Below are 14,047 nucleotides of genomic sequence, written 5' to 3'. Positions count from 1 at the left end.
CCCAAAGAAGTGTTAAGGTCCAGGGCATTGGCCACCACAAACTGGAGGTGAACCCCAGGAAGCGTTGCAGCTGCACCCTGGATGTAGGCTGAGGTCAATCCACCACCGCTTTCACCTTCTTGGGATCCATCTTGACGCTCCCAGCAGAGATGATGTAGCTCAGAAAGGGCATGGTGGAGCGATGGAACTCACACTTTTCCGCCTTAACGAACAACTGGTCCTCCAGAAGGAGCTGGAGAACCTGCCGGACATGGAGCACGTGTTCTTGGGGGCAGTGGGAGAAGACGAGGATGTCATCAATGTAGACGAAGACGAACCGGTTCAGCATATCGCGGAGAACGTCATTCGCCGGAGCTTGGAACACGGCAGGGGCGTAGGTGAGGCCAAAGAGCATGACCAGATATTCATAGTGGCCGTGTTGAAGGCGGTCTTCCACTCGTCCCCTCTCGTATCCGCAACAGGTGGTAGGCATTACTAGATCCAGCTTGGAGTACACAGTGGCCCCCTGGAGCGGCTCGAAGGCTGTGGAAATGAGTGGAGTGGATGACTGTTCTTTACAGTGATGTCATTGAGTCCCTGGTAGTCAATGCACGGGTGCAGGATCCTGTCCATCTTCTCCACGAAGAAGAACCCTGCGCCAGTGGAAGAGGAAGAGGGACAGATAAATCCATTATCTAGTGAGTCCCCAATGTAGTCCTCCTTAGCCTTGGTTTCCGGTCCCGATGGCGAGTACAGACTCCCCCTGGCGAAGCGTGGTGCTAGGGAAAAGGTAAATCTCGCAGTCATAGGGGCGGTGTGGTGTAAGGGAAGTTGCCCAGGACTTGCTGTGACACCTCCCGGAAATCCTGGTATTCAGCGGGAATGGTGGAGTGATCCGGAACCACCTCCAAGGACCCAGGAAGACATCCCGGGGCAGGTTATGCCGACTTCAGACAATGGGTGTGACAGAACGAATTCAAGCCCATGATGGCACCCGTAGACCAGTTGATGAGTGGATTGTGTCGCTGGAGCCAGGAGAATCCCAAAAACACGAGGATCTGGGGGGACTTGATGAGCAGGAACTGAACGGTCTTGCTGTGATTCCCTGACACACGTATGTTGATAGGAGAGGTATTATAGCTGACCCGACCAATAGAGCGCCCATCCAATGCTCTAACATCCATGGGAATGGAGAGAGGCTGAGTGGGGATATTCAGCTCAGAAGCCAGTGTGCCATCCAAAAAGCTCTCATTGGCCCCAGAGTCAAGGAGGACCCAAAGAGATTTGGACTGATTTCCCCACAGCAGAATGACATATAAAGGGTTGTGAGTAAGGAAAGGAGAAAAGTCCCCCTAAAAGCCCACCAGAGTACTCGCTCCTACCGGTGAGCCTGCACTTTTACCGAGCACGAGGACACAAAATGACCCGCAATACAGACAGCTCCTTGTGCTGACACTGTGTTGCCATTCCGCTGGCGACAGCCCAGCCCTGACTAGCTGCATGGGCTTGGGAAACAGTGCCTTGGTCCTCCTCGGTGAGTCTTGAGAAATGTAGGGAAATCTCGGGTGCTCTCGGCCACGGGACCGTTGGGAACTTCTGGGAGGACTCGGAGGCAAGGTGGAGTCCCTGGACGTGCGAGTGAAATCGAATTTCCTCTCGATCTGTCGTTCCCGCAATCGCCCATCGATGTGGATGGTCAAAGCGATGAGGGGGTCAAACTCTGTGGGTAACTCCAGAGCCGCAAGCTCCTCCTTAACCTCCTCCGAGTTGCTGTGCAGGAACATGTCAAACAGTGGTTCCGGGTTCCACTCACTCTCAGCTGCCAACGTACGGAATTCCACTGCATAGTCGGCCACAGTGCGGGCATCCTGTCAGAGCTGGATTAGCTTCCGGGCAGCTTCTCTCCAGGAGAAAGGGGCATCAAGGACCTTCCTCACCTCTCCCACGAACCCCTCCAGGCTCTCGCATATGGCTGCTGTTCCCATACAGCGGTAGCCCAGGTGAGAGCCCTTCCAGACATCAACGTGATGAGGTAGGCTATTTTGGAGCAATCCGAGGGGAAGGAGGAGGGCTGAAGCTCGAAAATGAGGGCACACTGAGCTAGAAACACCTGACAGGTGCTCGGCTCTCCATTAAAGCGTTGCGCAGGAGGTAAACGGGGGAGGTGGAGTGACCGGTGGGGCGGCATTGCTAACCGCCGAATTGCTGAGGCGCGGTGGGGTTACCAGCAGCATGTCCAACACTCGGTCATGGCGCTCAGCCAACATTTGGACACCCTCCATCAGCCCATGAAGCAATTCCTCATGCCTACCAATGGAGGCTCCTTGGGAGGAGATGGCGTTGCGCAGCTGGCCCGGGTCTGCTGGGTCAGTCATGGCCTGTTTGTACAATCAGGTGTGAAGGTACGACCCAGATGCAGACCACGTAGAATAAACAATAGTTTAATATTCCAACAGGGGCAGGCAATAGACAGGTCAAGGCAGGCAGGGGTCAGTAAACCAGAGGTGTTAAACCAGAGGTATAAATACACAGGGGATAATGGGGAAGATGGGCGACACCTGGACGGGGTGGAGACAATCACAAAGACAGGTGAAACAGATCAGGGTGTGACACCATAGAAACAAGACCAAATCAATATCCAACAAAGGTAATCCAATAGAGCCAGCAGGAGCCGCAATAAGATGAACAGTAAATTGTAACCGTGAATGTGTAAATGGCATACCATCACCCAAGCCACTAGAGGAAGGAGTACAAAACAGAGTCAACCAAGGACGACCACACTCGCATGATGAGTGCCCTTGCCTGAGATTTGAAGACTTGCATTAGCTCCCTAAGCTAATGCATAGGCTTTAGCTCAGCAGGCTAGCAGGATAGTAGTCTTATGGCACACAAGAGACCAGGGTTCAAATTCTAGGTCAATCACACATTTTGCTGAAGTGCTAATAAAAACAGATGTCAGCTCTATAAAACAAAAAATGTCAAAAGAGCGTTCAGTAAAGATCAACTGAATTGAGAATATTCATTCCCGTTGCGCTTTATAATCAAATACAAAAATGTTTTTCAACATCTTGTCTCCAGGCTGGAATCTTTGTCTCAGAACATCTGATGCCAAACTTTATTCCTCTCTTTTTTGTGTGAACTCTACCATGTGGAAATAGGCAAATTTAGCAAATAATGAGCCTCCCCCTATGCATGGTGCAACTCTTCAAAATAGTCCATAAATGCTGAGCCCTACAAGGCATTTGCATATCCACAGTGTGTTTCCCCTATGCTTGGTTGGTTCTTCTATCATTTTGGGGATAGAAAAGTCACCATAAGGATAGTAAAAAACAGGAAAATTCTCCCTCATGGGGACATTTCCAGCATGCCCATGAGGACAACGGCTATTCTAAGCTCAGAGGTTTGGTTTAGGGTTAGGGTTGCAATTAGGATTAGGGTCAGAATTTGGGTTAGGGCAAGGTGTTAGTGGTTTTAGTAGATTTAGGGTTAAGGTTAGGAATTAGGATTAGTTTAGGGTTACGGGTTAGGGTAAGGGATTAGGGAACATATTCATTGTAGTTCCACACGAGGATAGAAGAACATCACGTGTGTGTGTGTGTGTGTGTGTGTGTGTGTGTGTGTGTGTGTGTGTGTGTGTGTGTATGTGTGTGTGTGTGTGGGATGCAGGAGAAACTCGCTGCTCTGAACTAAGCTGACCACTCTGTCTCCCATTCCATGTACCAAAATGCTGCCGTTGGTGAGGACATTCTCACCTTCACTGTTAAGGCGAGGTTGAAAGTTCTACCAACAAAATATTATCTGCCACTCTGGTACCCTGCAAATCATGACCAAATCAGTATTCTACATGAGTCAAATATAATGGAGTCTATTGTCCATGTTGTTAATGCACACAAGCATAAACATTCTTGTGTAAGGGGAAGCTGGTTTGATGTTGATGCCTTTGCCGAGGAGCTGCTTAAGTACCAGCCCATCGGGGAGATGCTTGGACAGCCTTCGGGTGTAGGTGCAAGATGGTGGTGCTGATATTTGTCAGTCTCGGCCACGTACACAGGATTGCAGTGCATGGCCTCCAGATTGCTGGCCTGACAAAAACAAGAGCAAAGCAGTTGGCTAGGTACTGCTCTGTTTTCGCTGTCATGTAAAAAATCTTCCCAGCGTGAAATAGTTCCCAATCGTTCTGATTGTGACATCATGTTGTATCTTTCCCAGTCAATAATTGCACACGCGGCTGAGCTCCTTTAGATGTTTCTCTCACACCCCCTCGCCCTTGATTTAGCTAGCTAGCTAACTAAGTAACAAATATATGCAGTGTCAATTGAAAAAGTAGCCCCCAAGTCTTTGCAAACGCAAAAAATCTCTCCTCATGTCAATCCTCAGCACTTTGACGCGAGAGTCCGGGTATTTATATGCAGACCTCACGCCTCAACAAGCTTCTGATTGGTCCCTGGCCACCATTGATTTGCAGACATGTGAAGCAAATTTTTATGCTGGGAGAGATATTACGGAATGACGTCACAATCAGAACACAATCAGAATGATCAGAACTATTTCAAGCTGGGAAGATTTTTAAATGACAGTGGGCAGAAGGAGGTGCTTTCTGTACCATTGAGTGCCATTCATACAGGGACCTTTGAAATGTTTGGATACTTTTTTCATGTAAACTTGATAGGTGAATTCAAATAAAGTATATAAAGTGTGTGTGTGTGTGTGTGTGTGTGTGTGTGTGTGTGTGTGTGTGTGTGTGTGTGTGTGTGTGTGTGTGTGTGTGTGTGTGTGTGTGTGTGTGTGTGTGTGTGTGTGTGTGTGTGTGTGTGTGTGTGTGTGTGTGAGTGTGTGAGTGTGTGAGTGTGCATGAGGAGATTGCGCTTCAAAGAAATGCTTACCATCAAAGTAAGCAGTAGAGTGCAATTAACCATAATGCAAATCCTACAGCTCCCATCCACTAGTGTGTTTTACCTTACCCTTGTCTAGGAGCCAAAGCATATTGCTGATTGGAAACAACGGATGCAAGGGTGGTGTATAAAGTATTGTGGTGTACAATGTTTCTTTGGGATCCATAGACCAGCACTGTATTTTCTCTGCACAATTGCTAATGTGCAGATCAGACCAGTAAGATTTTTGGCTACAGCAAAAAGACTTACGTTACATGGACTTGGTTCATTGGTTATTTATTACACTAATCACTTTTGGCAACTGTGGCAAATTAGCTAGACAGAGAAAACTTGCCTTACCCACTGGGCACAGACGTCAGTTCAACATCTGGTTTTGATTTACATTTGGTTGTGCTGACAATTAACGTGAACTCAATGTGAAATCCACCAAAAATGTCACCCTGCCCCAGTTACTCTGCAGTTTATTAATTCATTGAATTTAATCTCCTCAACAATGGTACTCTATCATTTCAGTAAAGGTGATTATTTAAATGAACTCCATATTCTAACCTTGGATTATATAGAAGCTCATCAAAAGTATTTTAAAGAGTTATTTCTGTCTGAATCAGACTGTTCCATCTGCCTAATACATGGATCCTTATTCCTGTGTTGATGATTAGCCAGGACCTGCTGAGAGAACAGATTATTATCCCTTTCTATGCTCAGAGTTTACAGTGTGCTACCACTTCTCTACTCTCTGATCTTACAGTGTATACTACTGCTCTCCAGAGCATAGGTCGGTCATTACACTACTGTCATCTATAGTGATACTGTATGTGCACAGCCTATACAGTGCAGGATGAGATGGGAAAAATACATTATTTTACTTCTCTGCACATTTTAATTCCAGTAAAGAGGCCAGTCTTCACTTCTAAGGATGAAATATTGAGGAATCGTTCCCAACCTTGGACAAAGAGCTGAGCGGTCTGGGTCGGCTTTTCCTGGACGCCACAGCTGACGTCACCAGAGTCGTTCCTCCAGACGTCCCGGATGATGAACTCCCAGCAGTATATGTCGGCGCTGGAGTAGTTTTTAACGGAGAAACGAGGGTTGTGCTCAGACACACCGGTGCCACTGTTGATGGTGAGGACCAAAACAGTTTTAAGCATCCATGACATGGAGTACCAGGCCTCAGACAGGCTGATGTTAAACCGAGCCTCTGAGCCCCGTAGCACAGTCACATTCAGGGGCTCCAGCTGAGGGACTCCTGAGACTCCTGGAGAGGAGAGGAGAGGAGAGGAGAGGAGAGGAGAGGAGAGGAGAGGAGAGGAGAGGAGAGGAGAGGAGAGGAGAGGAGAGGAGAGGAGAGGAGAGGAGAGGAGAGGAGAGGAGAGGAGAGGAGAGGAGAGGAGAGGAGAGGAGAGGAGAGGAGAGGAGAGGAGAGGAGAGGAGAGGAGAGGAGAGGAGAGGAGAGGAGAGGAGAGGAGAGGAGAGGAGAGAGCATCATGGTGTGGTTAGAGTTGGGGGTGAGAGGAGATAATGATCATCTATTTGTCATTTGTTATATTTGAGATCATTAAGTTTGCTGACGACACAACAGTTGTAGGCCTGATCACCGACAACAATGAGACGGCCTATAAGGAGGAAGTCAGAGAACTGTCCGTGTGGTGCCAGGACAACAACCTCACCCTCAATGTGAGCAAGACAAAGGAGCTGATCGTGGACTACAGGAAAAGGCGGGCCGAACAGGCCCCCATTAACATCAACAGGGCTGAAGTGGAGCGGGTCGAAAGTTTCAAGTTTCTTGGTTCCCACATCACCAACTAATTATCACGGTCCAAACATACTAAGATGGTCGTGGGGAGGGCACGACAAAACCTTTTCACCCCCAGGAGATTGAAAAGATTTGGCATTGGTCCCCAGATCCTCAAAAGGTTCTACAGCTGCACCATCCTGACAGGTTGCATCACCGCCTGGTATGGCAACTGCTCGGCATCGGACCGTAAGGCACTACAGAGGGTAGTGAGAACGGCCCAATACATCACTGGGGCCAAGCTTCCTGCCAATAGGCGGTGTCAGAGGAAAGCTTATAAAATTGTCAGAGACTCCAGTCACCCAAGTGTTTATAGACTGTTTTCTCTGCTACTGCACGGCAAGCGGTACCGGAGAGCCAAGTCTAGCACCAAAAGGCTCCTCAACAGCTTCCACCCACAAGCCATAAGACTGCTGAACAATTCATTAAAACACCACCGGACAATTTACATTGACCTCTCCTCCCTTTGGTACACTCGCTGTTTGTTTGTTATCTATGCATGTACAGATTACCTCAACTAGCTTGTACCCCTGCACACTGACTTGGTACCGGTGCCCCCTGTATATGGCCTCGTTATTGTTATTCTTATTGTGTTACTTTTATTATTACTTTTTATTTTAGTCTACTTGGTAAACATTTTGTTAATGTCTTGTAAGTAAGCATTTCACGGTAAAGTCTACACTTGTTGTATTCGGCGCATGTGACAAATAAATTTGATTTATTGTGATATATTATTATATATTTATTTTGATATATTTGTGAGTTGTTAGGTACAGTTTGCAAGATAAGCACAGATATGATAAGCTTTTGTTGAAGAACATTCACTACAGAGTGAAGTTGAAATAGCTATGAAAGGGCCAGCATGACGATTGTTGTTTATGGCCCTATGTGGGGGGGAATGGACTTAGAAACAATAAACTAATTCTGTTCACAAGTTTCATCCTTGTTGTTGAGTGTAGTCAACTTGGCTGGTCTCCTTGGAGATGGACGTTCCCCTGAACTTATACATTTGTAATGATTCTGAGCCACTGCACCGCTCAAAATGAGAGCTCAGAGCCACTTCCACTACTGCTACTACTGGGGTCGGACTTCTGCCGCTGCTACTTCCTGGTCCAAGAGGGTGAAGTGGAGCCGAACCGAACCGATGGTACTCCAATGCCCAGATGACTGAGCATGCTATTTCCCAGAAATGGGATGATTGACTTTCCTAACCCTTGTGAGTGATTTGAGTGACTTGAGTGAGTGATTTGCCTTGGGGCCTTAGTACCTGTATTCTTGTCTTTGCTGCAAGTGCCACACTTTTAGAACAGTAAACCTCGAGAACCCTCTTGACTCATTATTCTGTCGATAGAACAAGTTCCTAAAACAGTCTCAGGTGTTTGGAATGTTGGGCCTGTTTACACTCTGAGGTGCTCATTCATTACATAATAATAGATGCATTTTACAAAGCTCTTTTCATACAGACTACGTCACTTTTAAAAAATGCATCTAAGGAGCCCCATGGAGCTCCAATGAGACATGGATAGGCTTTCAGCAAAGTGACTTTCACTTTTACTTGAGTCATTTTCTATTAAGGTATCTTTACTTTTACTCAAGTATGACTATTGGGTACTTTTTCCACAACTGCTTGTAATGACAGAATGGTGGGTTTGATTCCAACGAGGGACCAGTGTGAATGAAAATGTATGCACTCACTACTGTAAGTCACTCTCGATAAGAGCATCTGCTAAATGACAAAAAATTGATGAGGCTACTTGTGGCTACTTTGAAGAATCTAAAATGTAAAATATATTTTGATTTATTGCACACTTGTTTGGTTACTACATGATTCCATATGTGTTATTTCATAGTTTTGATGTCTTCACTATTATTCTACAATGTACAAAATAGTAAAATAAAGAAACACCATTGAATGAGTGGGTGCGTCCAAACTAGAAATGTCCTCTCACTGTCAGCTGTGTTTATGTTCAGCACAATTAACATGTGTAGATATTTGTATGAACATAACAAGATTCAACAACTGAGACATAAACTGAACAAGTTCCACAGACATGTGACTAACAGAAATGGAATAATGTGTCCCTGAACATCGGGGGGGGGGGGTCAAAATCAAAAGTAACAGTCAGTATCTGGTGTGGCCACCAGCTGCATAAAGTACTACAGAGCATCTCCTCCTCATGGACTGCACCAGATTTGCCAGTTCTTGCTGTGAGATGTTACCCCACTCTTTCACCAAGGCACCTGCAAGTTCCCGGACATTTCTGGGGGGAATGGCTCTACTCCTCACCCTCCAATCCAACAGGTCCCAGACGTGCTCAATGGGATTGAGATCCGGGCTCTTCGCTGGCCATGGCATAACACTTCCTGCTGATTGCAGGAAATCATGCACAGAACGAGCAGTATGGCTGGTGGCATTTTCAAGCTGGAGGGTCATGTCAGGATGAGCCTGCAGAAAGGGTACCACATGAGGGAGGAGAATGTCTTCTTTGTAACGCACAGCGTTGAGATTGCCTGCAATGACAACAAGCTCAGTCCGATGATGCTGTGACACACTGACCCAGACCATGACCAACCCTAAACCTCCAAATCGATCCCGCTCCAGAGTACAGGCCTCGGTGTAAAGCTAATTCTTTCGACTATAAACGTGAATGCGACCATCACCCCTGGTGAAACAAAACCGCAACTCGTCAGTGAAGAGCACTTTTTGCCAGTCCTGTCTGGTCCAGTGACGGTGGGTTTGTGCCCATAGGCGATGTGGTTGCCGGTGATGTCTGGTGAGGACCTGCCTTACAACAGGACTACAAGCCCTCAGTCCAGCCTCTCTCAGCCAATTGCGGACAGTCTGAGCACTGATGGAGGGATTGTGCATTCCTGGTGTAACTTGGGCAGGTGTTGTTGCCATCCTGTACATGTCTCTCAGGTGTGATGTTCGGATGTACCAATCCTGTGCAGGTGTTGTTACACGTGATCTGCCACTGTGAGGATGATCAGCTGTCCGTCCTGTCTCCCTGTAGCGCTGTCTTAGGTACAGTGCCTTGCGAAAGTATTCGGCCCCCTTGAACTTTGCAACCTTTTGCCACATTTCAGGCTTCAAACATAAAGATATAAAACTGTATTTTTTTGTGAAGAATCAACATAATCATGAAGTGGAACGACATTTATTGGATATTTCAAACTTTTTTAACAAATCAAAAACTGAAAGATTGGGCATGCAAAATTATTCAGCCCCCTTAAGTTAATACTTTGTAGCGCCACCTTTTGCTGCGATTACAGCTGTAAGTCGCTTGGGGTATGTCTCTATCAGTTTTGCACATCGAGAGACTGAATTTTTTTTCCCATTCCTCCTTGCAAAACAGCTTGAGCTCAGTGAGGTTGGATGGAGAGCATTTGTGAACAGCAGTTTTCAGTTCTTTCCACAGATTCTCGATTGGATTCAGGTCTGGACTTTGACTTGGCCATTCTAACACCTGGATATGTTTATTTTTGAACCATTCCATTGTAGATTTTGCTTTATGTTTTGGATCATTGTCTTGTTGGAAGACAAATCTCCGTCCCAGTCTCAGGTCTTTTGCAGACTCCATCAGGTTTTCTTCCAGAATGGTCCTGTATTTGGCTCCATCCATCTTCCCATCAATTTTAACCATCTTCCCTGTCCCTGCTGAAGAAAAGCAGGCCCAAACCATGATGCTGCCACCACCATGTTTGACAGTGGGGATGGTGTGGTCAGGGTGATGAGCTGTGTTGCTTTTACGCCAAACATAACGTTTTGCATTGTTGCCAAAAAGTTCAATTTTGGTTTCATCTGACCAGAGCACCTTCTTCCACATGTTTGGTGTGTCTCCCAGGTGGCTTGTGGCAAACTTTAAACAACACTTTTTATGGATATCTTTAAGAAATGGCTTTCTTCTTGCCACTCTTCCATAAAGGCCAGATTTGTGCAATATACGACTGATTGTTGTCCTATGGACAGAGTTTCCCACCTCAGCTGTAGATCTCTGCAGTTCATCCAGAGTGATCATGGGCCTCTTGGCTGCATCTCTGATCAGTCTTCTCCTTGTATGAGCTGAAAGTTTAGAGGGACGGCCAGGTCTTGGTAGATTTGCAGTGGTCTGATACTCCTTCCATTTCAATATTATCGCTTGCACAGTGCTCCTTGGGATGTTAAAAGCTTGGGAAATCTTTTTGTATCCAAATCCGGCTTTAAACTTCTTCACAACAGTATCTCGGACCTGCCTGGTGTGTTCCTTGTTCTTCATGATGCTCTCTGCGCTTTTAACGGACCTCTGAGACTATCACAGTGCAGGTGCATTTATACGGAGACTTGATTACACACAGGTGGATTGTATTTATCATCATTAGTCATTTAGGTCAACATTGGATCATTCAGAGATCCTCACTGAACTTCTGGAGAGAGTTTGCTGCACTGAAAGTAAAGGGGCTGAATAATTTTGCACGCCCAATTTTTCAGTTTTTGATTTGTTAAAAAAGTTTTAAATATCCAATAAATGTTGTTCCACTTCATGATTGTGTCCCACTTGTTGTTGATTCTTCACAAAAAAATACAGTTTTATATCTTTATGTTTGAAGCCTGAAATGTGGCAAAAGGTCGCAAAGTTCAAGGGGGCCGAATACTTTCGCAAGGCACTGTATCTCACAGTATGGACATTGCAATTTATTGCCCTGGCCACATATGCAGTCCTCATGCCTCCTTGCAGCATGCCTAAGGCACATTCACGCAGGTGAGCAGGGACCCTGGGCATTGTTCTTTGGTGTTTTTCAGAGTCAGTAGAAAGGCCTCTTTAGTATCCTACATTTTCATAACTGTGACCTTAATTGCCTGCTGTCTGTAAACTGTTAGTGTCTTAACGACCATTCCACAGGTGCATGTTCATTAATTATTCATGGTTCATTGAACAAGCATAAGAAACAATGGTTAAACCCTTTACAATGAAGATCTGTGAAGATTTTTACGAATTATCTTTGAAAGACAGGGTCCTGAAAAAGGGACATTTCTTTTTTTGCTGAGTTTATATTTAAATATTTCCAATTTCATAAAATGTTGTTATATGTAGTCTTTTGGTTCAAACATAATGCATAATAAACATGATCAACAGAGGGAACATATTGGGTGTACTCTGATAAGGTGGAGAAAGAATACATTAATTTACAAGACCTGTTCACAGAAAATATAATTGGTCATAAGATGGGCCTGAGATCAAAGTCAATATTCAGACCACTAGGGGTAAATGTGTTTAAAATAGGACATCCAGTAGGCCTCCCTCTAGTAGTTGGATCTCCATGTTACCTCCTCTCCTTGGTAGAGCAACATGCTCAATGCCTGTGTATTTGAGGGAGGAGATGGGATGGTTAGCTTCAACAAAGTAAGCTGCTATTGGATTGTTAGTGTTCTTACACCTGATAGAGCTGCGGTGTTCAGCTATGCATTATTTTAATTGTCTTTTTGTTTGTCCTACCTGGCTTTCCCACGTGTAAAGGTGATGAGATAGATTACTCCCGTTGTCTTGCATGAGATGATACCCCTAACAGGAATTTTTCAACCTCTATGTGGGAGTCTGAAGAAGGATGTTGTTCTAGTGCTATTGCGCTGTGCACATGAGCCACATTTGTAGTTCCCATTTGGAATGGGTGTCAAGAGTGTCTGAGTGAGCTCAAGGGGCAGGTCAGATCTCACCAAGTTATCTACATTATTGTGACCATGCTTATAGACCACCAGTGGAGGCTCCTTGAAGAGGTGTGCAATTTTTTTTGTCTGATTGCAAAATATGCCAGTGCTTTTTCGGGATTGCGTTCATTTTCTCAGAACACTTGGTGTACTTAGTGCAAAACACCATTGTTTTTTGTCTTTGATTTAGTTGTTAGCAATTCCTCTCTTGGTCTTTGAGATATTTTCATCATTGCAGCATTAAGAGTTTTGTCCTTGTAGCCTCTCATTTTGAATGTATCTGTCATTGTCTTAGCATTGTTGTCAAAATCTGACTGGTGGCCACAGATTCGTTTAACTCTGCATAACTGGCTATATGGTAGACCATTCTTGAGGGGAAGGGGATGCATACTATCCGCACATACTGTAGCAGGGTACCCCAATCTGCAGCAGTCCAATCCCTGTACCTTTTGCAGAATATCAGTCTGTCCCTTATGTTTTCCTGGAGAGAAGTGGCTTCTTTGCTACCCTTCTTGACACTAGGCCATCCTCCAAAAATCTTAGCTTCACTGTACGTGCAGATGCATTCACACCTGCCTGCTGCCATTCCTGAGCAAGCTCTGTACTGGTGGTGCCCCGACCCCACAGCTGAATCAACCTTAGGAGACGGCCCTGGCACTTGCTGGACTTTCTTGGGCACCCTGAAGCCTTCTTCACAACAATTGAACCGCTCTCCTTGAAGTTCTTGATGATCCGATAAATGTTTTTTTTAGGTGCAATCTTACTGGCAGAAATATCCTTGCCTGTGAAGCCCTTTTTGTGCAAAGCAATGATGGCAGCACATGATGTCAGTTGGTCCTTTTGTGGCAGGGCTGAAATGCAGTGGAAATGTTTCATTTGCATGGCAAAGAGGGACTTTGCAATTGATTGCAATTCATCTGATAACTCTTCATAACATTCTGGAGTATTTGCAAATTGCCATCATACAAACTGAGGCAGCAGACTGTGAAAATTCATGTTTGTGTCATTCTCAAAACTTTTGGCCACGACTGTACATAACCTGGTTCAAGCATTTATGACATTACCCTGAAGAAGGCACAGTGATGCCGAAACGTTTTTTTTTATTTTTTAAATACTGGGAGGTTATACATATGGAGTGTGCGACTCTCTTTGTTATTATAGTAAAGTACTTAAGTAGAAATACTTTAAAGTACTACTTAAGTGTTTTTTGATGTATCTTTACTTCACTTTACTATTTATATTTTTGACTACTTTTACTTCACTACATTACTTAAGAAAATAATGCACCTTTTACTCCATACATTTTCCCTGACACCCAAAAGTATTCGTCATGAATGCTTATCAGAACAGGAAAATGGTCCAATTTACGTACTTACCAACAGAAAATCATTGATCATCCATACTGCCTCTGATCTGACAGACTCATTAAACAAACATGCTTCGTTTGTAAATTATGTCTAAATGTTGGTGTGCCACTGGCTATCCGTAAAAATAAAAAAATAAAAACTGGTGCCGTCTGATTTGCATAAAATAAGTCATTTTGATACTTAAATATATTTTATTAATTACATTTACTTTTGTTACTTAAGTATATTTAAAACCAAATCATTTTAGACTTTTACTCAAGTAGATTTTACTGGGTGACACATTTACTATACATTTTTTCTTTTTCTATTTTTTCTTTATTTAACTAGGCAAGTC

The 14,047-nt window shown here is 44.8% G+C and overlaps 1 protein-coding gene across 4 annotated transcripts in view; it reads right to left on the bottom strand.

Annotated features, from left to right (window-relative positions):
- The window catches only part of igsf5a (immunoglobulin superfamily, member 5a), a 30,395-nt gene that overhangs the window by 12,286 nt on the left and 4,062 nt on the right, over nt 1-14,047 (bottom strand). For all 4 annotated transcript variants that reach the window (XM_031826609.1, XM_031826610.1, XM_031826611.1 and 1 more), the window contains exon 3: nt 5,815-6,126. In XM_031826609.1, the coding sequence (XP_031682469.1) occupies nt 5,815-6,126 (312 nt within the window). The remainder of the gene's footprint in view (nt 1-5,814; nt 6,127-14,047) is intronic.

Source organism: Oncorhynchus kisutch, linkage group LG6, assembly GCF_002021735.2.
Source record: "Oncorhynchus kisutch isolate 150728-3 linkage group LG6, Okis_V2, whole genome shotgun sequence".
Taxonomy (NCBI): Eukaryota; Metazoa; Chordata; class Actinopteri; order Salmoniformes; family Salmonidae; genus Oncorhynchus; species Oncorhynchus kisutch.
Note: the sequence above shows the minus strand (reverse complement) of the source record. Positions and strands in the feature narration are given on the sequence as shown.